This window comes from Alosa pseudoharengus, unplaced genomic scaffold (genome assembly GCF_046254945.1).
Source record: "Alosa pseudoharengus isolate Yale_2024_CS ecotype anadromous, Long Island Sound unplaced genomic scaffold, YU_APseudo_1.1 YU_APseudo_1.1_scf_7, whole genome shotgun sequence".
Classification (NCBI taxonomy): Eukaryota; Metazoa; Chordata; class Actinopteri; order Clupeiformes; family Clupeidae; genus Alosa; species Alosa pseudoharengus.
Genome location: NW_027468859.1, coordinates 31,611,434 through 31,633,933, shown reverse-complemented (window position 1 = coordinate 31,633,933; position 22,500 = coordinate 31,611,434). Strand labels below are relative to the sequence as shown.

Genomic DNA, 22,500 nt, shown 5'->3' with positions numbered 1-22,500 from the left:
CCAAGAGCGCATTGGATAAAGGTTCACCATAAAGTGTGAAACCTGACTGTTAGGGGGGGAGAAAACTTTCATTTAACACCTCGCGTCTCCAGACCCATTAACAGGTCCCTGTTAAACTCACATCTGTTAATTTAACTCCTTCTTAATGCCCCCCTGTGCAGTAGTTATCTCTCATTCACGGCTATTAGAGGACTCATTATGGGCCTATTCACTGCGGCCAGCTCTGCCTTGGATTTTATTACCCATTCCGGCGGGGCTAGACCCAGGAGACAGAGGCCACGCTCCACATGCTGCATAGCTGATAACTACGGAATACAAAGAAAGCAGGCGATAATGTCGTTAAGTTAGACTGATGAATAGTCATACGTGTAGGCAGATGTAGGCACACATTCTGTCTGGAATTGCGAGGTAAGCCTACCGATGCGTAGAGCTTAAGGACAAAGTGAACATTTACAATACGTTGTATAAATATATTATTACTATTATATTACAATATCGTGTTGGCGATTAGAGCAGCAGGTTCATCACAGTCAACTGAGTATAGTGCTATAGGATATCTTGCATACTACGCATTCTTCCCTTGTCAAATGCACAAGAGAGTAGTACTCCATATCTAAGCCAGTAACTTCTGCAGAGATGGCCCGAGGCACGGAACTTGAAACATTTGACGCCTTTGTTTACGCATTAAAAGAAGGCGAACTTGAAACAAATGGGCTGCAGGTTGCAACACGGCATGGGAACTGTCTTAAAAATAAAGTCCCCGTTAAGACTAGCCTACCTCTACTCCCATTGAGAACCGAGGTAAAGCATATTGAAAGCAAACAAGGGTCATTTAATCGTCGATAACCAGACCACATCAAAAGTAAAGTAACAGCAAGGTGTTACTCTAAAAAGTTTAACATGTGACAACTGTCTTACATCTGGATGAGAGAGGACAAGCACGCGACTGACCTGAGAACTCCGCGGAGCTTTTGGTGAAGTTGGCGAAGACGCTCAAGCACATTAATCCCAACACTAGTGCGTAATTTATGGCTGAAAAAGACACATCTGGGAAGAACATCCTTGAAACGTGATGGAAGTCGGGGTTTCCTCTCTTTCTGCGGATTGGACGGCGAAACCCGACCGCTTATAGTTGGCGGCGCACTCGCAAGAGAACTCCGTGTGTGCTAGGTCCCATGGCCCGTGGCTTGTAGTTATTAGTCACCGCATCGCTGCTCGCGGTGAGTGTTTGATGAACAACAACTCCGTGAAGTCTGCGAGGCGCACTGAGGTAGAATAGCTGCTGCGCGCTCTACCTGTAGGAACGGTTTCCCCACGGTCCCAAAGCCCGGAAATCCACTAGCGCGGCACCACAACCTTACAAACAGAGGATGTTCAACGCTAGACCAGAGTACCAGTTGCACGCGCATTATAGGGGCAGTATTCTGTGTCTTGTGTGCCACAGCTATGAAAGTCTCCTCCTCCATCATTTTCTACGGCCCCCCCACACACACACACACACACACAGGGGTGGACAGTATTTTTTGAGTATCTGTACTTCACTTGAGTATTAATATTTTTGGATACTTTTGACTTTTACTTACTACTTTTGACTCCACTACATTTGATATATGAGCATGACATAGCCTACTCGTTACTTTTAACCACATTTGATTCTTTAAATGCAATAATGCGATAGACCATCTTGAAGTTCATTTTTTCAATAGTTCAATTTGAACTTGGCTGAATTGGCTGTGGTAATGATGGTGACAACAGATTCTTCATCAGAACATCCATGTAGCCTGGGAGAACCCAGACAAACCTGAAAGCAATTGAGATTTGAGAAGTGTTAACCAGGCTATCCTCCATGATCATTGTAAAATTGGAATGAAACAAGACAATCACCTGACACCTGATATACGTCTTTAGCACATCATTAAAGACAAATAATCTACTCATAATGAAGTTATCTGGTTTTGTATCCGGCAGTGAAAATGTTTTAGATTTGTGAACAGAGAATGAACAATTATTTAAACTATATTATTGGATCCATTTGAACAATTGCAAAGTTATGAAAATAGGTAAAATGTATTTGTTGGATGTAAGGAACACTGTCTGTTCAAGTCCTATGACCAACCAAAGGATGTATACCCTATTAATGGCCAAATAAACATTACATTACAATACATTAAAAGGAGAAATTATTGTACTTCTGAATACTTAAGTATTTCTAAATGCAAATACTTTTGTACTTCAACTTCTGACATAGCAACTTTCACTTGTATTGGAGTAATATTTCACAAGGTGCAGCCTACTTTCACTGAGTAAAGGAATTGTGTAGCCTACTTCACCTCTGCACACACACACACACACACACACACACACATCTCTTATCACTAACACTGAATGATAACCCTAGGAGCCACATCAATCTGAGGTTTCGTGTTGTTAATATTTTAGAATATGGTTGAGTTTAAAGTAGGAATATAATTTCAGTGCCTTGTAAAACTCATATCACATTTCATCATTATGATGTTGTCCTTTTTTCATCATTGATATCACAGGGACCCTTGTGGGACATCTGAATCTATCAGAGTTTCTCTCTACTTTCTGTGGTTTATGTTTTGTTGTTTGTTTTCATCATCGTCGTCGTCGTTGTCATCAACATCCTCTCCCAAAGCATCCCGGACACATTTAAGTATAGTATATAGTATGCTTTTTGATCCCGTGAGGGAAATTTGGTCTCTGCATTTAACTCAATCGGTGAATTAGTGAAACACAAACAGCACACAGTGAACACACAGTGAACACACAGTGAGGTGAAGCACACACTAATCCCGGCCCAGTGAGCTGCCTGTTACAACGACGGCGCTCGGGGAGCAGTGAGGGGTAAGGTGCCTTGCTCAAGGGCACTTCAGCCGCGGCCCACTGGTCGGGGCTCGAACTGGCAACCCGACGGTTACAAGTCCAGAGTGCTAACCAGTGGGCCACGGCTGCCCACAATAGTGCCAGTTAGCAGGATGAAATAGTAGGCTAAGCAAAGTAACCTATAGCATATAGCTATAGCCCATATATATATATATATATATACACACACATTATAATACATTTCACATTAAATAGCACTATTCTCAATACAGCCTTCTTTCATTATGCCCGTATGTCAAATTGTAGTCGTCCTGGATCTGTCGTCGGAGCCTGTGAACATAAAAAGGAGCCTCTTGTGACATCTTGTGGACAAACTTGTAAACAGCATGGTCTGGTTTTAATTCGCGATCTGGATCCGTGCAGCTTCCGTAGTTCGATGTGGTTGTCACATGTGACGACCAGAGAAGGTTATGCGCTATTGAAACATGGCTGCTTGTACACGGAGGGCTGCAGAGGTCCTCTGTTTAGTAAGGACCTTAAGACAAATTCAGCATCAAAATGAACGTAAGTTGGTTATAATTTCCCACTTTACTGGTGAACGAATGGCGATTTAATGTTACTGTGCCCTTACAAACGTGGTGATGTGTTAGGTCTAGCTGTAACTGTGCTTGTCTTCCCAAACGTTAGCTACACAGGTTAATGTTAAGTTACTTGGTGAGTTATACTGCCTTTCTTTTTCAAGGTTTTATCTCAACGTCGCTGCCCCACCTTGCTGCGGGAGGAGATGGTCGACCACCTAAATTCACCCCACCACCTAAACCAGTTATTGTTGACAAAACACAATCCGAAGCTTCATTACGACGGTAATACTCACGGTATAGCTTATAACGTTAGCTATTACCTGACTGTCAGTCAATTAGCTAACTCACAGCTTCAGCGCTCCAACATCTATGTCCTCTCAAGTTACTTGACGTATTATCAAGCTTCTCGACCTTCCCGACTTCCATTCCAGGTTTCTTAGCCCTGAATTCATCGCTCCACGTTCTCGCACCAGCGGCCTGAAGTTCGTTGTTGAGAGGAAGGATATGGTCCAGAGGCGTAAAGTACTCAATATCCCTGAATTTTATGTTGGTAAGAGCTCGTTTTACGTTAACGCCTTGACATAACGACTGAGTACTGCCTCTTGACCAGCTTTGCTTTATTTTTATTTATTTATTTATTTATTTATTTATTTATTTATTTACACACACAACTGTGAGCGTTGTTCATTTTCTGTTGTGCCACTGTGCACTGTTGTAGCAGATGACATGTTGCAATCTTGCCACAGGAAGCATATTGGCAGTGTCCATGAAGGACCCATATGCCAACGGGAAAACGAATCGCTTTGTGGGTATATGCACGCAGAGAAAAGGCAGCGGGCTAGGAGCCACATTCATCCTTAGGAACATCATTGATGGACAAGGTACTGCCCTGTACTCTCCTAAAACGATTCCTTAAATTTGTACTGTTTCTATTTCCTTATCATATGCAAGAAGCTAACGTTAACAAATTGTTTGCTGGCATTGTGACTATTTTAAGTGGTGTGATATTATTCAAAGCCCAGTTTTTACACTCTTGACAGTGTGCAGGTGTGTGTTGGATGTTTACATGTAGATTTCTGATTGTGTTGCCCTCTGCTATTTCAGGTGTAGAGATCTGCTATGAGATGTACAGTCCGCGCATCCAAGCCATTGAAGTGCTGAAGCTAGAGAAGAGGCTGGATGAGAACCTAATGTACCTACGCGATGCTCTCCCAGAGTATAGCACTTTCGACTTTGACATGAAGCCTGCACCCCATAATCCCACTGCAGATGTTCCCATCAATACTGTGAGTTATACACAGACACACACACATCCAATTTCCAAGAGGCGTAATCAGCATTAAACTATTACTAAATATTTTTTGGTATTGCCCCATTTTGCTTGTAAACTAAAGTTAAAGAAAATACAAATATACATAGTCCATATCGCTTAAAGGTGCTCTAAGCGATGTTACACGGCTAAACATTTTTTGTCACATACAGCAAATATCACATCACCATCCGCTAGCTGCCTGTGCCCTGAATACACTGTAAAAAAGCACGGTCTCTGTGGACCGCACAGGTTCCAAAAACGCCAACAAAAACTTGGTCCAGCCTGGACCATAAACACATAACAAACTGTTCCAGCCAATCACAGACGAGATGCACGTTTAGGAGAGTTTCAATTGCACAGGAGGGAGGGATCATTTTTTTGGGTAAAAGTCATGGAATATCAGGCAATTGTGTTTGTAACATGTGGGATGGAAGAATGGGAACCCTGTAACAGGGTTGTCTGGGTTCAGCCAGGCTAGAAGAAAAACTTATTTGGAAATTATTGGAAATGAATGTGGTATTCAACAGCTGGTAGATTTTGCCACTGATATAAGTCAGTTAGAAGTACTGGTAATTTCCACCTGCTAGTTGTATACAAACAGTGTAATTGCCTCTACCTTTTGTTTTTAAACAGCTAAGTGAAAACTTTTTGTGTGTGTGTGGACGGATGTACGCGTGTGTATGTGTTTATTCTTGAACTGCAAGGTCAAAGTTCGGATGAAGCCAAAGCCATGGTCCAAGCGCTGGGAGAGGCCAAAGTTCAACTTCCAGGGCATTCGCTTTGACCTCTGCCTGACCCCTGAGCAGATGGAGCATGCTCAGAAGTGGGCGCAGCCCTGGCTGGAGTTCGACATGATGAGGCACCACGACACTGCCCAGCTGGAGGAGGCCATCTACAAGGAGGTGCAGGCTGAGCTCAGCAAGTGATCCCACGCCCCACCCCCCCCCCCCCCCCCCCCCCCCACGGGGAGGGAGGAAGGGTGGACTGATGGACAGACTGAACTGAAAGTGTCACAGGGGTCCAGCGACAGGGGCGTCGGGAATGACCAAGCTTTGGGAGTGAAGACAGCAGGGGACGGACCCATCAGCTGTGTGGAGCAGTGATTATTGATTATGGATTACTGTATGAGCAGTGATTATTGATTATTGATTACTGAATTGATTACAGCAGTGATTGTTGTGTGCGCCATTTTCTCTGCCTGTGTGGTGAAGAAACCAAAACTGCTTTATATTTAAAAGATGTGTCTCCATCCTAATACACTCATTTAAAATGGACTAATGTCTGGTCATTGTTCTAACAGCTGCCAATGCTTAACATTCAAAAAAACAACCTTTACCTGTCCTGTGATTTGTAAATATACTACGAGTTGTTTCAGCAGCCTCACATGGAGCTTTGAAATTGAATTAGAGAATTGTGTGGTTTGGTCAGGGTTTTCACTTAAGGTGTGGGTCAGAGTGCGTTTAGCACTGTCTGGTTGGGTATGAGTGGTTGTTGTTGGGCTTTTTAATGTTATGTAAGCATTGTTTATATATGTTGGCTCTTGACAAAAAGGCTGTTCAATTAAACCATGTACCCCTTTTAAGATCACCATCATTGTTATTGTAGCATTTAAATAAGAAGACTGCAGAGATGGAGTAGTGAAGCAGGACATTTAATTGCGTCTCAGAGACAGTAGGTGGCAGCAGACAATCTATAAAGAACACGATTACGCCTTTGTCCTGGTGCGAAAGAAGCGCTCACGTCTTTGACAAAACAGTAATAGCAAGGCTACAGTAGGCTACAGTAATAACTTAATAAGCTATTGAACACAATGTCCAATGTTATATCAACCCTTCACGAATGGAGTAGGCATTGGCTATACGTAGGTGACTTTGCCAGTGACTGTTCTTGCCATGTGGACCAGCATTATTTAAGAAAAGTGCGAATTTGGAGAGACCTGTCCATCTTCGGTGATCACATACTGCTGAGAGGACGAAACGCCGAGATATATTAGGCTGAAGTGCGTTTGAGTGCCATATGTTGTAATGAAAAAGTGACATTGACGCATTGTAAAGAGGCTAACCAAACACATGGCCTAGGCCTACATATAGCTCCCTCCTTTCTAATTATTAAGAGATCAGCAGCAACCGACATGTGTAGGCTACGAGTACGACACCCAGGGAGCCGAGCATTCACATCAGTAACGGTGAGTAGCCTGTTCCAGCCGCTCATTTTATGCACAATCTCAGTATCCCCGCCTCTCTCGCTGGTGTAATGACGTCAACAGTGTCACTTGTGGATAGCCGGGGCGCCGCATTCACCGCAATCTGCTCCAGGTAGTACACTAGCCCGGGCTGGGAAGCGCATCACGGTGTAACAAAGGTGCAGATTCTTTAGCGCTGAAGGATATTATCGCCACGGTCTGGTTGATTAAACCGGTGACCTCGGGAATTCTGTCTATTGTCTCCATGCACGGTAAGAACACACGGCAGAAAACTAGCCTAGTGAAAACTGACCTAATATGCCAGTTCTAGACTAGGCTAATGATTGGTCCGAGTGCAGTGCTTCTAATTAACATGCATCACTTGATGTTCTCCAAAGCATTATTACTGATGACTACTAGGGGGAAAACTTGTCCGCCGGGAAGAAATTATAACGATGTTCGTAAAGGGCACTTTGGAACCAAAAGGTCGACACATTGTGCACCAACAATAACAGGACAAAAGTGGTTATTTTTGTAGAATGATGGGTTAAAACCCAAAACCCGTTAGACGGGTCGGGAAGTTTAGGTGCAACTAAATATACTGTTTCACCTTCTCTCAGCTGGTCTCTTCCACAATGTGTTGAAATGCTAGACCTCCGCCAAGAGCGAGGGTGTTCCGAAATGCATTGTGCACATGTAATGCGCTTTGAAATTGTAGATAGATGTGTATTCTTCTTGAGGGCCTTTCAATTTTTTTTTCTAGGCTTCTTCACTGTCAACAAGCGTGAGAATTGTCACTTAGACGCAAATTGTCCAGACGTCATTTGCGCACGGAAGCTGTTTACAATGAGTTGTCCAAGCATACCCTACACGTTCAGTCCTACTTGTAGCCTGTACTAGCGGTGTAAGGAGGCTATCTACTGTGTGATGTGTTTGTACAAACAATTAGAGCTTGGCTTCCATTCCTATGTGGTCTCACCCGACCCGATATCTTTCATATTCGGGGACGCACCTGCGGTCGGGCGTGCACTTGCTTTAGTTGACATTGCAGCGGAAGTGTCCAGATTACTTTCTTTGCATTATCCTGCATGGCCTCACTCTAATTAAGCGTGCGCCTAATTGTGTCACACGTATGAGTAAGCTAATTACCTTTTTTTTACAGTCTATGCTACTCTCGAATCTTGGGTGACAGAAACCATTGCAAATAATGGCGGCCTTACATTGTACGATTTTGGCCTGTTTTCAGCTGTAGCCTATAATTATTTGTTATTCTTACAATATTTGTCATTTCTTATACATATTTAGTCGGCTCTTCCACGTGACAGAACAACTCTATATCGGTTAGGGATGTCACGCATTAAACAATGCTGCAGAAACACGAAAATACAACTTTGAGTTTAGTAGGCTATCATTTCAGTTCCTGTTTATCTATTGCACGATGGGTAATAATTTAAAGGAATCTAGTTGCAGTCTTGTAAGTGACCCTGCAAGATCCCTAGTCATTGCAAAACCATAGTCTGTGACTTAAAACCTCTACTACTTGTCTTTAGATGTGAGAGGGTCTGAGACTGTAGTCTTTCAAAAATCTTTTCTAAATCTTTGCAAATCTTTCCAAAGTCTGTCAGTGTAAGGAGGGCTTTAGTGTCACGCTGTATTTGATGCAGCGGAGTTGACTGGCTTGCTATTCACCCTTTTCTATAGAACTGCATGCTCGAATCTGGGGCATACAGCGTTTTAAAGGCTGTTGGAGGTAAGTCGTTACTTGCTGACCTGCACACCACTAGTCTGTTATCAAAGGGTTGGTAAAACAATGATAGGGCGGATATGTCTATTGTTGTATCAAGTGAATGAAGATATGCTGTCACTTAAAAGACACTGCACCTGTGTGATCAACTCTGTGTTATGACCAGATACATTGAGGGCAGTTTGTCTTTGAGTCATCATCTAGTGGATATCAAGCAGTAACACCTGTCCACAGAGTGGATGTGATATCTGTCAGTTCGTGGTAAAGCAGCCCTCAGTTTATTTTGTTTCGTGTCACCTTGTCAATGGTGGGGCCCTGCAAATATTTGTCTTTCTGCTACCAACACATTAGCTGTGTGTGTGTATGTGTGTGAGAGAGAGAGTGTGTTTGTGTGTGAGTGAGTGAGTGAGAGCGAGAGAGCTCTGTGTGTGTGTGTGAGAGAGTGTTTGTGTGTGAGTGAGTGTGAGAGAGAGAGAGAGAGAGAGCTCTGTGTGTGTGGACACTAAACAGTTCTAACCAGGGGTGTATAGTGGTAAAATAAGAGGTGGGTAAACTATGAATTTGGTGATCATGGTAAGGTGGACTGCGTCATGCAGTATCGGATTTTTAAAAAAGGCATTCACAACTTGTTTTATGGTGGTGAAGGTTATTGTCCAATGGTATTAAATGGCTCTTAGAGTGTTGGTGAGTGTACATATTGTGAATGTGGATAATACAGTGTAATTTTTTTAATGTTAAAAGTGGCAACTGCATGGTAAATAAACTCTTTTGAGAGGTGGATAAACTCTAATAAGTACAGTTTTGCTCAACTGCGTCTGCACGGATGTTGCTGTCTGTGCTGTACTCTCTCCTGGTGACAGAGGTGGTTATCGTAACGTCTAGACAGGTGTCATCCGATGTGTGCGGGTGTGTTTTGTTGATGATGAGTCTGTGGTGTCCCAGAAAGGGCCTGTGCTGTGTAATCGTATGCTGACTAGGCAGGACTGGACACAGCTTCATGTCAGTGCTCCTTCAGTGATTCAGTGTGAAAGGTACCACTGTATGGTGTGTGTGTGTGTGGGGGGGGATGTTGCCAAGCACAAAGCAACCGATCAGGAATCATAGCCTATAGTGCTAGTTTAATCAGTTTAGAGAAAGGACAGATATGAATAGAATCTGAATACATCTCACTACACACTTCACATGCTTAGTTAGGGCCCTTATTTAAATGACAGCCCAAGTGCAGGCATACGTCTTACTTAACTACTGCGTAACTACATTTATTTGCTAATTTAATAGCATGAGAAGGATTTTATAAGCACAGGCATTGGGTAAGTACCTCATGCTTCCCAATGCCATACAATAGCTTTAGTTACACAAGACACTTCATTAACTGACCTTTTGTCTGTCATTAAATTAGTGCCCTTACATTTTTCGACCATTTGTTGCATTCAGAATTCTTTGAACGTTGGTGCTATCTAGTGAGCCGTCCTGCATTTCCACCAGTTTTGAACAGAATCAAGGATGCGTCATCAACAGACTGTGTGTCATGCATAACTGAACTTTAGAATGATATAGGCCCACTCCAGTTCACAGGAAATAAACTAAAAAAACATTTTTTTAGGTGCCAGGTCTGAACCAACCTTTCTGGTTCCAAACCAGATTTGTGTTTTTTGGTGGAAATGCTTCCAATGGTTCAACATCTGGAGCGTGTATCAGAGCGGAGACTTCTCGATAGGTGGAAAAAGCCAGTCAGCATTGCTTCAGATAGTTCTCACTGGGCTGTGTGGCTACATTGCTACCAGATTGTTTCGATGCAAAAGTCTCTAGCAACAAAACTGCTTCAAGGGGAAAAGAAAATGTGTGACCCATTGGGATAATTTCCTGGCATTATAGTGTATTGATTCAGGAGGGAGAAGGTAGAGAATGTCCTAGAATCTGTCGAGAGGTATGAATAATTACTTAACACAGATAAGTGCTCAGGAGATGCAAGGGTGAAGTGGTGCACTTCAGGACAGAATATGATATCTCTCAAACCTTTTTTAATGCATATTGAATTTATTTAATAATGGAAAAGTATAAGTATATATACTCTTTTGATCCCGTGAGGGAAATTTGGTCTCTGCATTTATCCCAATCTGTGAATTGAAACACACACAGCACACAGTGTTCACACAGTGAGGTGAAGCACACACTAATCCCGGTGCAGTGAGCTGCCTGCATCAACAGCAGCGCTCGGGGAGCAGTTAGGGGTTAAGTGCCTTGCTCAAGGGCACTTCAGCCGTGCCTACTGGTCGGGGTTCGAACCAGCAACCCTCCAGTTACAGGTCCGAAGTGCTAACCAGTAGGCCACGGCTGCCCCAAGTCAGCTGAATAGACAGCTTGAAACAGAGATAGGGTTACAGAAGCACAGTGCATTAAAATTAATTCTTACCTGACAAGGTTATGTTACTCCTTCATATTTTAAATGTGGTTTTACAGTATATCTTGATGTTTACCATGCTCCCAGCTTTTATGGTGCAACATAAATTGATGTAGCCTACACAGACAAGTGATGTACACACAAACAAAGGTGCTACATAAAGGTACAAAGGTGCATACCAGACCTTTGGAATCACTTCACATGCTGTCCATACCAGACCTTTGTAATCACTTCACATGCTGTCCATACCAGACCTTTGTAATCACTTCACATGCATTTAATTTTTACATTTCTGTGAGTGTTTTTTATGTAATATATATATATATATATATATATATATATATATAATGTATATGTGTATGTTTGTTGTGTTATGGTTGTATAAGCTACTGGATGCCTAAAATTTCCCTCGGGATGAATAAAGTATCTATCTATCTATCTATCTATCTATCTATCTATCGTTGTCAATCAGTTGCTTCTTCCTGAGGCAACAGCAAACGTGTGCCACAATTTGAAAAACCACCACAGGCAACAGTATGATAAATGTACAGCAAAAAAGGCAAGCAGAAGTACTTGGCCAATTTTAAACTAGGCTACTATTTCAGGCTCATTTGTAAATGTATTATACAGTGAATATGGAACTGAAGCTTGACTTTTCAAAAAAGATATATTGCAAACCAAATCGCAATCGTAACATCTGTCAGAAAAATTGCAATTAGATATTTTCTCCATATTGTTCAGCCTACGCCTACCATTCACAAAAGAAATACATCTCATCGAACAGATGTAATGAGTAGTATTGCTCATGCTAAGTGAGGTGAACTATAAAGACTCTTGATAGGCAATTTTTTCTCTAACAACCAGACTTCATTGCAGTACCCCTCATCCATACTGGCAGTATGGTCTGTTTGTTTTGCTAAGCTACATGCAAATCCATTAGCGTAGGTTTCAGGCAGGAACAAGAAACAGTCTTAATGTCCAATTTGCCTCACCACCTGAGTAGCAGTTAATGCTGAGTGTGTGTTTGTGTGTGTGGGAGGGGATGGGTTTGGGGGGGGGGGGAGTAGTAATGAGTGATACCCTCTCAATGGCTAATGGTAATGAGACTGAAAGGGGTGGAGAGGGGGTGGAGGGGCACAGGTAACAACGAAAGAACGAAGAAAGTCCGATGACCCAGAAAGATATTATACACATCCCACTGAATGTGAGTGCCGCTCCCCGAGAGAACAGAATAGTCTTTGCCCCAGTTGTGTGTGTGTGTGTGTGTGTGTGTGTGTGTGTGTGTGTGTGTGTCTATACACACACCCCTGCCAGTGTGTGTGTGTGTGTGTGTGTGTGTGTGTGTGTGTGTGTGTGTGTGTGTGTGTTAGAAAGAGCAACAAGATGAAGTGAGAATGGGACAAAGACCAAGTCCGAGAGATAAAATATCTGTGTTGCTGCCCTAAAATAAGCCTCTGAGTGATTCCATGTGGTGCTGGAGAGATCAAACTCTTTGCCTCTGTGTTGGGTGGGACTGCTACCACTGACTTCCAAGGTTTTGGCTTTGGAACACACTGCTGTCCCCATAAACCATGTAAGGTGTGTGTGTGTGTGTGTGTGTGCGCGCGCGCGCGCGCATGTGTGTGTGAGTTCATTTGAAGCACTAACATGGTGGAGTGAACCGTGTTTAGTGAGCTGAATGGAGGCACAAAATCCAATTAAGCGTGTGTGTGTGTGTCTTTGTCAAGCCTGGAGCCAGACCCCCCCCCCCCACACACACACACACACCAGCATGTGCTACTAACAGTTCTGCTTTGTTAATGCAGTGATTTAACTGGGTTTGTGTGTGAGAGCGACAGCTATGGAGCACGTTTTTACAACACCCCTCGACCCAAAGCAGCTTACCTGACTCCATGCTACAGCACCACAGTCGTAGCCAGGTCTTTGTCTTGTCATGACACAGGATTTGCCACGGAGAGCAGAGAAAGCACCTGCCAGTTCCTGTGTATTACAGCTTGCCCATAACCTACCTGGAGAAAGGCTTGCTAATCAGGCTACTGCTAGCCTCAGTGCTTCCTCCATCCTTCCCTCCCTTCCTCTCTCTCTCTGCTCATCACAGCCACAACACATCTGTTTCCATATTTGACATACTTCTTGAAACCCCAATCCCTGACATCAAGCTTCTTAGTGCTTCTTGATTTCCAAATCCATCTGTCCACCCATACACACCCACATGTTCATGTAGTCCACCCTAAGGGATGCTGCATCACTGAGAATGCCACTATTGTGGAGAACACAGACTGATACACAGGTGTACTTCTTTCCAACTCTTAGAATTTTCCATGGTTTCCATCAGCCCAGTCTTAAAAGTCAGCCAATGATCTAATGATGCATTAATGTTAAATTATGGGACAAGGTTTAATTGTCTGTTTTCTAACAGGTTCAGTTGCTCTCGAGTTAGGTTAGGTTAGGTTAAGCATAACACACAGTTTTCTTTTAGGGCAAATATGAATGATGTTTCACAGCATGGCTAGCTAAAACCTGAACTGCTATGCATCCAGCTTCCCCATGCAGTCATGTTCTCTGATATAATTCGCCTGATGTTGATGAACCGCTCTAGCTTTGGGATTGGTTGTTTGTGCGCTGAAGTGCTTTCACCAAAGGGTCAGTTTCCTGTTCCCAGGGAGACAGGAGCCCCCTTTCTACTCCCCGGGCCCGCAAAGCATGCTGGGAGTGTGTCGGAACAGGCACCCTTTTCTGCACGCTTTTAAGGGTGGACGGCGTACGCAGGTGTCCATCAGAGACCAGTCAAAGAGGGTTTGTGCGGCGGCCCCCGCCCTCCCTCTGCCCCCCCCCCCATTGGCTCTGAGTTTCTCTCTTCTCTGCTGCCTCTTTTTTCATTCAGCTTGGTTGTTTCCCATCTTTTTTTCTGTCTTTCTTTCTCTTGCTCACATTTTCTCTGTCTTTATTTCATTCTTCTTTCTGTCTTTCTTTCTGTCTTTCTTTCTTTCTTTCTTTCTTTCTTTCTTTTCCTCAGTCCGCCTCTCTTTTTTGAAATTCCTTCTCTGTGGTTTTTGCAGAAAGATAGAGAGAAAAAGAAATATTCCAGTCACTTCCTATTGGGCTGTCACAGGGGACGTGGCGTGTCTGGTGGTCTTCGCCACCCCACCCACTGCACTGGCCCAAATTTATGTAATCTCTGCATGCTTTGGGAGAATGGAAGGAAGCTAACAAGAAAATCATCCTGCGTCAGATCGCAGGGCCCTGCACTCATGTTTTCAGAGGTTGCCTCCTCTTTTTTTTGCTGTCTTTGTCATGGAGCGCTTTTGTCACGGTTGAGAGTCGATTAAATCCCCGTAGACTTTTTGGGTGGAGGATCTCAGTCAGGCCAACTGAACTGACCACAGAATAAACGCATGTTAAATTCCTCTCTCTCTCTCTCTTTCTCTCTGTCTCTTTCTCTCTGTCTCTCTCTCTCCCTCTCTCTCTGTCTCTCTCTCTCTTTCTCTCTCTCTTTCTCTCTCTCTCTCTCTCTCTCTTTCTGTTTCCCTTTCTTGTCCTGCTTGCTGGCCATTAGCAGACTATTGATGAATGGGGGTTGTAGTTTGGCAGCAGGAGTGTGGCGGGACATGGCTGTTTCTCTCCTCCTCTCCTCTGTGTTTCATCTAAGCTATTACGAGAAGGCTTGAGGCCGGTCTCATGGGGAGTGGAGGGGGAAAGATGACCTCATATAACACGCAGGTCCTTCAGCCATGACAGCAGGCTAGTGCGTAACACGTCAAGCTGCTACAGTGTCAGAGATGGTCTGTCTTTCTCTTCACTCTGTCTCATCACTCGTGTGCACACACACACACACAAACACACACACACACACATACACAGATACACGCACACACACCAACTAGCCAAGAGCATCATTCACACTGCCGACCAGCCAATCATTCACTCTGGCTGATTACCTTGTTATTACAGCAATATGCAGTTCAAAGGGGATGTTGTTGCTGTGCAGATAACAATGTGTTATGTTTTTATGGGCTAGGTTTGCCCAGGTTGTTTTTGTTGCCATTTTTGGAGCCTGGGCTGTCAGTGTACAGTGTATTCAGGACACAGAAAGTTAGCAGTTGGTTAGGTGATGCTTGCAGTCAGTGATGCCAGTAACTAGTCTATTTTTACCACTTTTTTCAGTAACAATCTAACGCGCTACTATTTACAAACCAGTAATCAGATTAAAGTTACTTATCTAAGTTACTGTGCGTTACTATTTTTGTCATTTTCCTTAATAAAAAGATATATTCTTTGCTTTCTTCTTGTCTTTATTATTAATGTCATGTAGGCTATGCTTACGTTTTCAGCATGAGGACAATTCACGTGCAGCGACACAAACGAAAACAACAATGGAGGGAGAGAGAGAGATGCACATTTCATCAGTCATTACTTTGAGTTTGTGTCAGCTAAACATGACAACATTAAGGTACATTGTACATTCTGTGCTGACGACAAAGTGCTGTCTAGCTAGACATCCCAAGTCTCCCGAAGTTTTGGGAGTCTCCCACATATTGATAGCGGCTTCCTGACGCCCGCAAATTACACAAAATCTCCCGGAACCTAGAGCGATCAAGAGCACGCAAGCCAGACCGGACTTCAAATCAAAGATTCTAGAATCTTTGCTTCAAATCGCGTGTGCATAGCTTAATGCGCACACAACGGAGAGGGAGAGAGAGAGGAGTGGTGCGTTTGTGCCTGAAGCTCATCCAAGACAGAGAGCATCCTGGTCTGTTTTGCTAAATCAACCAATCCGTTTTCAGTGTAAGTGCTTATATCTCTTTTCTCCCAAACATAATTAATCAGTTCAGTCAGTGTAACTAGGAACAGAAGCGTCATGGCAGCGTCAGTGCCCCTCAAAAAGGAAGATTTAAGACCCATTTCACATCAGACTACACAAAAGTGTATCCAATTGTCTTAAAAGATTAAAACATAATGATAATCTTGCACACTGCACTGTTTGTAACAGCAGCTTTAGCATTGCTCACGGCAGGTTAAATGATTGCAAAAGACTTGTTGAGGTGAGTTTAACAAGTGTAATTTCATTTGCATATTACTCAGGCCTATAGGCTACAAGATGGCTAGTTGCCAAGGCTACATGAAAAAAAATCTACATATTTTACTATAACAATTTCTATCAATAGGCCTTCCTTATTTGGTGTACTTAGACATTATTGAACAAACATCTGAATTTCAGTATCTAAGTAGGTTAGGTTGGGATGTCTGCTATACATTGCTGTTAAAATGCACTTCCAGTATAGTGAGTATTGGCAAAACCGGTTATCATTTTTATGTTGAGGCGTTGGGGGTGTTGTCGGCAGCTGCTGAAAGTAACTAATAAAGTAACATGTAATCTAACATAGTTACTTTTAAAATCAAGTAATCAGTAAAGTAACTAAGTTACTTTTTAAAGGAGTAATCAGATTACTTTTTCAAGGTAACTGTGGCAACACTGCTTGCAGTAAGTGACATAAAATGTTTTAGCCTAAAGAACGTGGCATCACTTAGAGCACCTTTAAGTATATAGTGCAGATATTGGGACAATACTAACCATCTAAAGGTGGGCACAACGTAAGTAAGTGAAGCGCTCAGTGCAAACTAGCAGTGTACTGATGGAAGTGTGCGTTTTGAGACACAGCCCTTGTTTTTCAAGATCCAGATACACTTTTCCGTCTTACTTCTCTTGAATCCCTTAATCATGTTTTTTACAATTTCATCCCCTTTCCCTGAACTTCATTTACTGCCTCAATGGTGCTATGTGCTCTCGTGTGTGTGTGTGTGCGCGTGTGTGAGAGAGAGAGAGAGAGAGAGAGTAGTGTGTTTGTGTGGCTTTAGATATTCTTTCTGCCTCATAACTAAGCTTCATTACTCTCTGTAATTGCATCCACACTCTCAGAGAAAGAATTGATATTAGATACATAATACACTATGCACACAGTGAGACTCTCTCTGTCACTCACACACACACACACACACACACACACACACTGGAAAATACAGTAGTCCACTTATAGAAATGTACTTGCTGAGATGTACTGAGAAGTGTCTGTGGTCAGATGGAGATTTTATTTTTTATCTTTTATAGTATGTGCCTCTGTGTGTATAGTGGATTTCTGTGATGTGTGGCACAGCTCTCTCCAGATGCTGTGAGTCCAGCACACACTACAGCTTCCTCCTGGCTGACCTCCAGGCTTCTAGCACTTCAACCTGAATGCAGACGACATCTCCTTTGCATACATACACCTCCCTCGTCAAACACCATGGGTTTGGACAGCACAGCTGTCTGACCACTGGGGACTAGAATCCAGGCCCCCACAAACAAGTAGGCCACAGTGATACAGTAGCGGTGCGCTCAGTCACACCATGTTCCCACGGCTGAGAGTTAGCATCGCGCTAATTGCTGTGCTACTGTGACCTGTGGCAGGGGTCAGTCAGTTCACCCTGTAGACACAGGGACGGAGTGCTTTTTGGCCACCAAACAACTGTGGTAAATCAGATGTGGGACAGCAGTGGGTGTGCTGAACGCTTTGGTGCATATGAGACTATGAGATTATATGCGGCTGAGATGGTATCAGTTTAGAATCCTCTTTCTCAGTAATGATGTCCCTAGTCTCTCAATTTTTGCAAGACTTTCTGGACTATTGTTATTGTCATGAGGTCATTCCATGTCAAATCAGTTAAGGTTGTTGCTGCACCATCTCAGATTTGGTTCAACCTGTCTATAACATGATTGAGAAAACCAAGGCCTGTAAAATATTTATATCTATATATTTTTTTTCAGCCCTTGATATTAGTTAAAACAGCCTGAAAAACACATTGTCTGAGAACCAATGTTGGGCATGATTTGGCATTATCCCAGGGTGGAAGACAAACATGTTCTCAGTATGACTGAACCATTAGAAGTTTGTATGCCATGCTCAAAGCCCTAGATTTGGAAGCAAAGTGTAAATAGAGTCATATTGGGTTTTTTTTGGACACATGTGGAATCAATCATTATATTTTCTTCAAACACAGTATTTGTATTAAAGGTGTGCTAATATTTGAGTTCTCCATATTTAATGAGCATGACAACATAAGATATAACAAGGGAAGGTTAGCCTGACGAGCCAGACCCACATTAAGATGTAGGGTCTGGGCACTCACCGTTCGCAGTGCTTAGTCCGAGGGGCGGGATATTCAGTTGTCTTTCAAATTCCCTCTGCACGCAATAGGACAGCGGCAGCGCTATGAGTCCCATGCGTTTCCCACCAGCGGAGCTAGTTGGCTAGTTCAAACGTTTGCCAACTTAATAAAAGCTTAACTCGTGTCACACTGTTCGCCAACAGCAACATCCATCTTATTTGTTGTCAAGTAGCAGGGAATTCAAGCCAAACCGTTGCAACTCTGCCATCAATCATTATGTTAAGCCCACCTAATGACTCTATACACGATTTGATTGGCCTGATTGAGTTTTGATTTCTGGAGCTCACAAGCCAACGGAGAGTTGCTAGACTAGCCCTGGCAGCAAATGTAATTTGCTGCCGCTAGGGTGCGCCTAGATTTCTAGGCTAAGGGAAGGTTGCATTTTTCCATCATTTCCAAAAGAGTAAAATGGGTTGTGTGGTATAGCTTGTAGGAACTTGAACATTTACATAAGTAGTTTAATGTATGGACATTTACAGTACAAAGTGTCAGTGTTGTATCATGTGATTATATAGGAACAAGATAGAGTTCCTAGAATAAGTGTATCTACTGTATCTATGAAGGAAACATGGTACAACATTGTACACTTAATGATTAATCATTTAACTATTTCCATATCAATTTTTAAGTTTCCTACTAGATTAGATTAGATTAGATTAGATACAATTTAGTTGGGAGTTCAGTAGAGTGACAGTCGCAGGGATGAAGCTTCCTCTGAACCTGCTGGTTTGGGTGTGGAGAGACCTGTAACGCCTCCCGGAGGGGAGTAGGGGGAACAGTCTGTGGTTGGGGTGAGAACAGTGTTTGATGATGCTGCGCACCTTACACAAGCATCGTTTGCCCTGGATGGCCTCGATGGAGGGGAGTAGGAACCGGTGATGCGTTGGGCAGTTTTCACCATCCTCTGCAGTGCTTTCTGGTTGTAGAGCAGTTGCCATACCATACTGTGACATAGTTGGTGAGGATGCTCTTGATGGTGCAGCGGTTGAAGTTCACCAGGTTCTGAAGAGACGGGTGGACCTTCTTTAGTCTCGTCAGGAAGAAGAGACGCTGGTCAGCCTTCTTGATCAGGGTAGAGGTGTTGAGGGTCCAAGAAAGGTCCTCAGAGATGTGGACACCCAGAAATTTGAAGCTGGTGACACGCTCTACCTTTAGCTTTAAACTTCCTGAAGTCCACAATGAGCTCTTTGGTCTTCTTGGTGTTGAGAGCCAGGTTTGGAGGGGATGAAGTAAAATGAACAGCATACTACCTACCCCACGTACCATTTTTGTCCTATGAAAATTACCTCAAAAATGCGACAACACCTACAGTAGTTTTATCCTTAGTTTTTCCATGATCATATGCTGGTGACATTGGCACAACATTAAAATATTGTATTTGCAGACAAAATACTGATTGATGGATATATATAAAATGAGTTTATAATACCCTCAAATATTACTTTTTTTGCTCTTTGTTCAGAATATAGGGCCTTGTATGAAAACATTGGGCATGTATACCAACTTCTAATGTTTGAGTCATACAGTGAATATGTTTGTTGTGCACCCTACAAAGTTTGGGCAGGCTAGGAATAATATTTTTTTATCAAGAGATATCAATGTCCAAACATGGCTCCCAAGATAAAGCCTTTTTAGAGTAAAAAATCCAAGGCCAAAGAAAATGAAAACATTAGAATTGAGCAAAAACATTTCGCAGGTTTTGATACGGAATGATCTATGAATGTTAAATATTATTTGGTCATTATCAAGGTCAGTCCCAGTGATCAGTTTAGTTTAGTAGATTCAAATGGTTTGTTTGTTTGTTTGTGTGTTTATTTGTTTGATTGTTTGTTTGTGTTTGTTTCTTTGTTTTGTGTGTGTTTGTTTGATTGTTTGTTTGTTTGTTTGTGTTTGTCTGTGTGTGTGTTTGTTTGTTTGTGTGTGTGTTGTTTCTCCTGCTCCTGCTCTCCTGCTCATTTCCATCAGCAGCAGTAGTGATGCTAAGCTCCTGTGTTCCTCTCTGGTCCAGATGCCTCGTGTCTTTCAGTACGGTTTATGTCTGGGTTTGAGTTACACACAGCTGTGCAATGTCGTTGTGTGTCTATGTTTGACAGGAATAAGGTGAGCCTGGATCATCTCTGTACTCCTTTTCCTTCTCGTTGATTCTCAAAGTATCAGAGGTTGGATTCTCGCTGTCCATGAGCAAGTCTTGGATGATGGCCAATCTCCAACACACTGATCCTCCTTTCTCCGAGGCTGACTCTCTTCCCTTTCACTTGGCAGGCTGGGATTATATCTCAGCCACTTCCCCTTGCTCCATAAATACGGGAGGTCCACAGGAGAATTGTTGTTCTGACACAGACCCTCACATAGACACTCATTCAGCGGCACCTGTTTGTGTGGGTTACGGACACACTCAGATGTACACACAAACATTCCCCTGTCACGCAGCCAACCGCATCTGTAAACGTCTCAAGCCACCCTTTAATGAAATGCAAATGGCTATGCAGTGAAATGTCTGTGTGTGTGTGTGTGTGTGTGTGTGTGTGTGTGTGTGTCTATGTGTGTTTCTGTGTTTCTGTACATGTTGTGAATGCACGTGTGTACACACACACACACACACACACACACACACACACACATACACAACCGATATGAGGGTGGGATTAAGGTGTAATGAAAACCCAAACCTTCTAGGAATACATAGTCTCTCTCTCTCCATCTCTCTCTCTCTCTTTCTCTCTCTCTGTCTCTTTCTCTCTGGCTCAGGCTCGCACACAATCTCTCTCTCTCTCTCTCTCTCTCTCTCTCTCTCTCTCTCTCTCGAAAAAGCATAGAGCTCAGATATTCTGGTGGTATCTGATTTTGAAACTCCATTTTGCGCTCCAGCGGTTAATAACTCAGGCAAGCTGGCAGAAACTCAGACACACTTCACATCTATAGGGTTGGATACCCCCCCCCCCCCCTTCCTCTCTCCTCTCTGCTTCTCCTCTCATTTTAGACTTCTGCAGGCCTCAAGTGATGCATTAATGGCTGGAGAGGAGCCCAAAGGATTTGTGCACACACACACACACACACACCCTCTCGCCTTTGTCTTCACTTTTCTTTTCTACATCTCCCTCACTCCCTCACTTTTTTCTCTTCTTTGTCTGCTTTGGCTACATCCACAGTATTCCATTTTTTTCCTTTTAATTTTAAAACTTTGTTAATTCCGAAATCTTGGGGGGGGGGATCACCTGAAGCACAGATCACATGACCATTTGCACAGATCACATGACCATTTGCACAGATTCCATGACCATTCACGCAATTGCCAGCATTTTAAAATGCAGAATTCACCTCTGGCAGGCTCGTAGTGGTCGAAGAGAGTCATGGAGAGTCAAGAAACTTCGGACTGACAAGGTCCAATCAGGAAGTGAACATGGGGTTTCTATTTCATCATGTTTAGATGTTTGCAGGTTTAGTTGTCCACATTAAAATGCGAAGCCGGAATTTTCAAATGAACATGGGGCTAAACAGCATTTTTAAATCATTCCATTTCAGAAGCTTGAAAACGCTGAAGTAGTATAGATGAGAGGCGCAAACGTAACTAACAACGACAAATGGAACAAGTGGATGTTGCCGTAGTTTCTATCTCTCTTGCAGTCTATGTTTCCAACTCTTTGTTTTCTGCAGTGCTTTGTCTGTTTCTCTCTTCTTACACCTGATCTCTTTCACCCTCTCTGATTCTCTCTTTTCTCCCGTATCTCTCTGACTGCCTTTTTTCCACCTCTCTGTGTATCGCCCTCTATTTTCCCTCTCTTTTATCTCTCTTCTTCTCTTCTTCTCTCCCTCTTTCTTGTCATCCTCTTCTGATGTGTCATCTCGCTGGAGAAAACGAGGCGTGACCAGACTCACACTTCAAAGCACAAGAAAACCTGACTGCTGTTCTGCTTGTTTGTTTTTTTCTGTTATCAAAACGATTTGGCAAATATGTCAAAGGAACACCGTCACCCCTATCTAGAGATGGCTGCTGTGATGTGGCTTTAGTCACAGAGAGAGAGAGAGAGAGAGAGGAGAGAAAGGGGGAGAGAGAGGGAGAGAGAGAAGAGAGAGGGAGAGAGGAGAGGGAGAGAGAGAGAGCGACATCTGCAGCAGAAATTCTCTCTCAAGCCCTGCAATCATGCCCTCAGCCAGGTGCTCGGGGTAATGGAACTCTTGTTCCGTGTCCTAGTACTGAAACCAATGTAGAGATAGAGAGAACGAACAGTA

The 22,500-nt window shown here is 43.1% G+C and overlaps 3 protein-coding genes across 5 annotated transcripts in view; 2 read left to right on the top strand and 1 right to left on the bottom strand.

Moving 5' to 3' along the window:
• The window catches only part of eva1aa (eva-1 homolog A, regulator of programmed cell death a), an 82,815-nt gene extending 81,550 nt beyond the window's left edge, over window positions 1-1,265 (bottom strand). Inside the window, exon 1 of the mRNA XM_076272527.1 lies at window positions 952-1,265. Coding sequence (XP_076128642.1) covers window positions 952-1,060 — 109 coding nt within the window. The 5' untranslated portion in view covers window positions 1,061-1,265. The remainder of the gene's footprint in view (window positions 1-951) is intronic.
• Window positions 1,266-3,319: 2,054 nt separating this feature from the next.
• On the top strand, window positions 3,320-6,327 carry mrpl19 (mitochondrial ribosomal protein L19). The gene is made up of 6 exons (XM_076271766.1): window positions 3,320-3,411; window positions 3,590-3,710; window positions 3,860-3,978; window positions 4,175-4,309; window positions 4,533-4,714; window positions 5,445-6,327. Exons 1-6 carry the CDS (start codon window positions 3,333-3,335, stop codon window positions 5,664-5,666), a joined length of 858 nt encoding a protein of 285 aa, XP_076127881.1. The 5' UTR covers window positions 3,320-3,332; the 3' UTR covers window positions 5,667-6,327.
• Window positions 6,328-7,050: 723 nt separating this feature from the next.
• Window positions 7,051-22,500, top strand: part of itsn2a (intersectin 2a) — a 96,318-nt gene continuing 80,868 nt past the window's right edge. For all 3 annotated transcript variants that reach the window (XM_076271741.1, XM_076271742.1, XM_076271738.1), the window contains exon 1: window positions 7,051-7,194. In XM_076271741.1, coding sequence (XP_076127856.1) covers window positions 7,188-7,194 — 7 coding nt within the window. In that variant the 5' untranslated portion in view covers window positions 7,051-7,187. The remainder of the gene's footprint in view (window positions 7,195-22,500) is intronic.

Bases quoted from the DNA above. Each gene is read 5' to 3' on its own strand.
- mrpl19 (XM_076271766.1), top strand. From the start codon at position 3,333: ATGGCTGCTTGTACACGGAGGGCTGCAGAGGTCCTCTGTTTAGTAAGG. The intron at 3,412-3,589 runs GTAAGTTGGTTA...TTCTTTTTCAAG, and splicing joins AATTCAGCATCAAAATGAAC to GTTTTATCTCAACGTCGCTG. The intron at 3,979-4,174 runs GTAAGAGCTCGT...ATCTTGCCACAG, and splicing joins TATCCCTGAATTTTATGTTG to GAAGCATATTGGCAGTGTCC.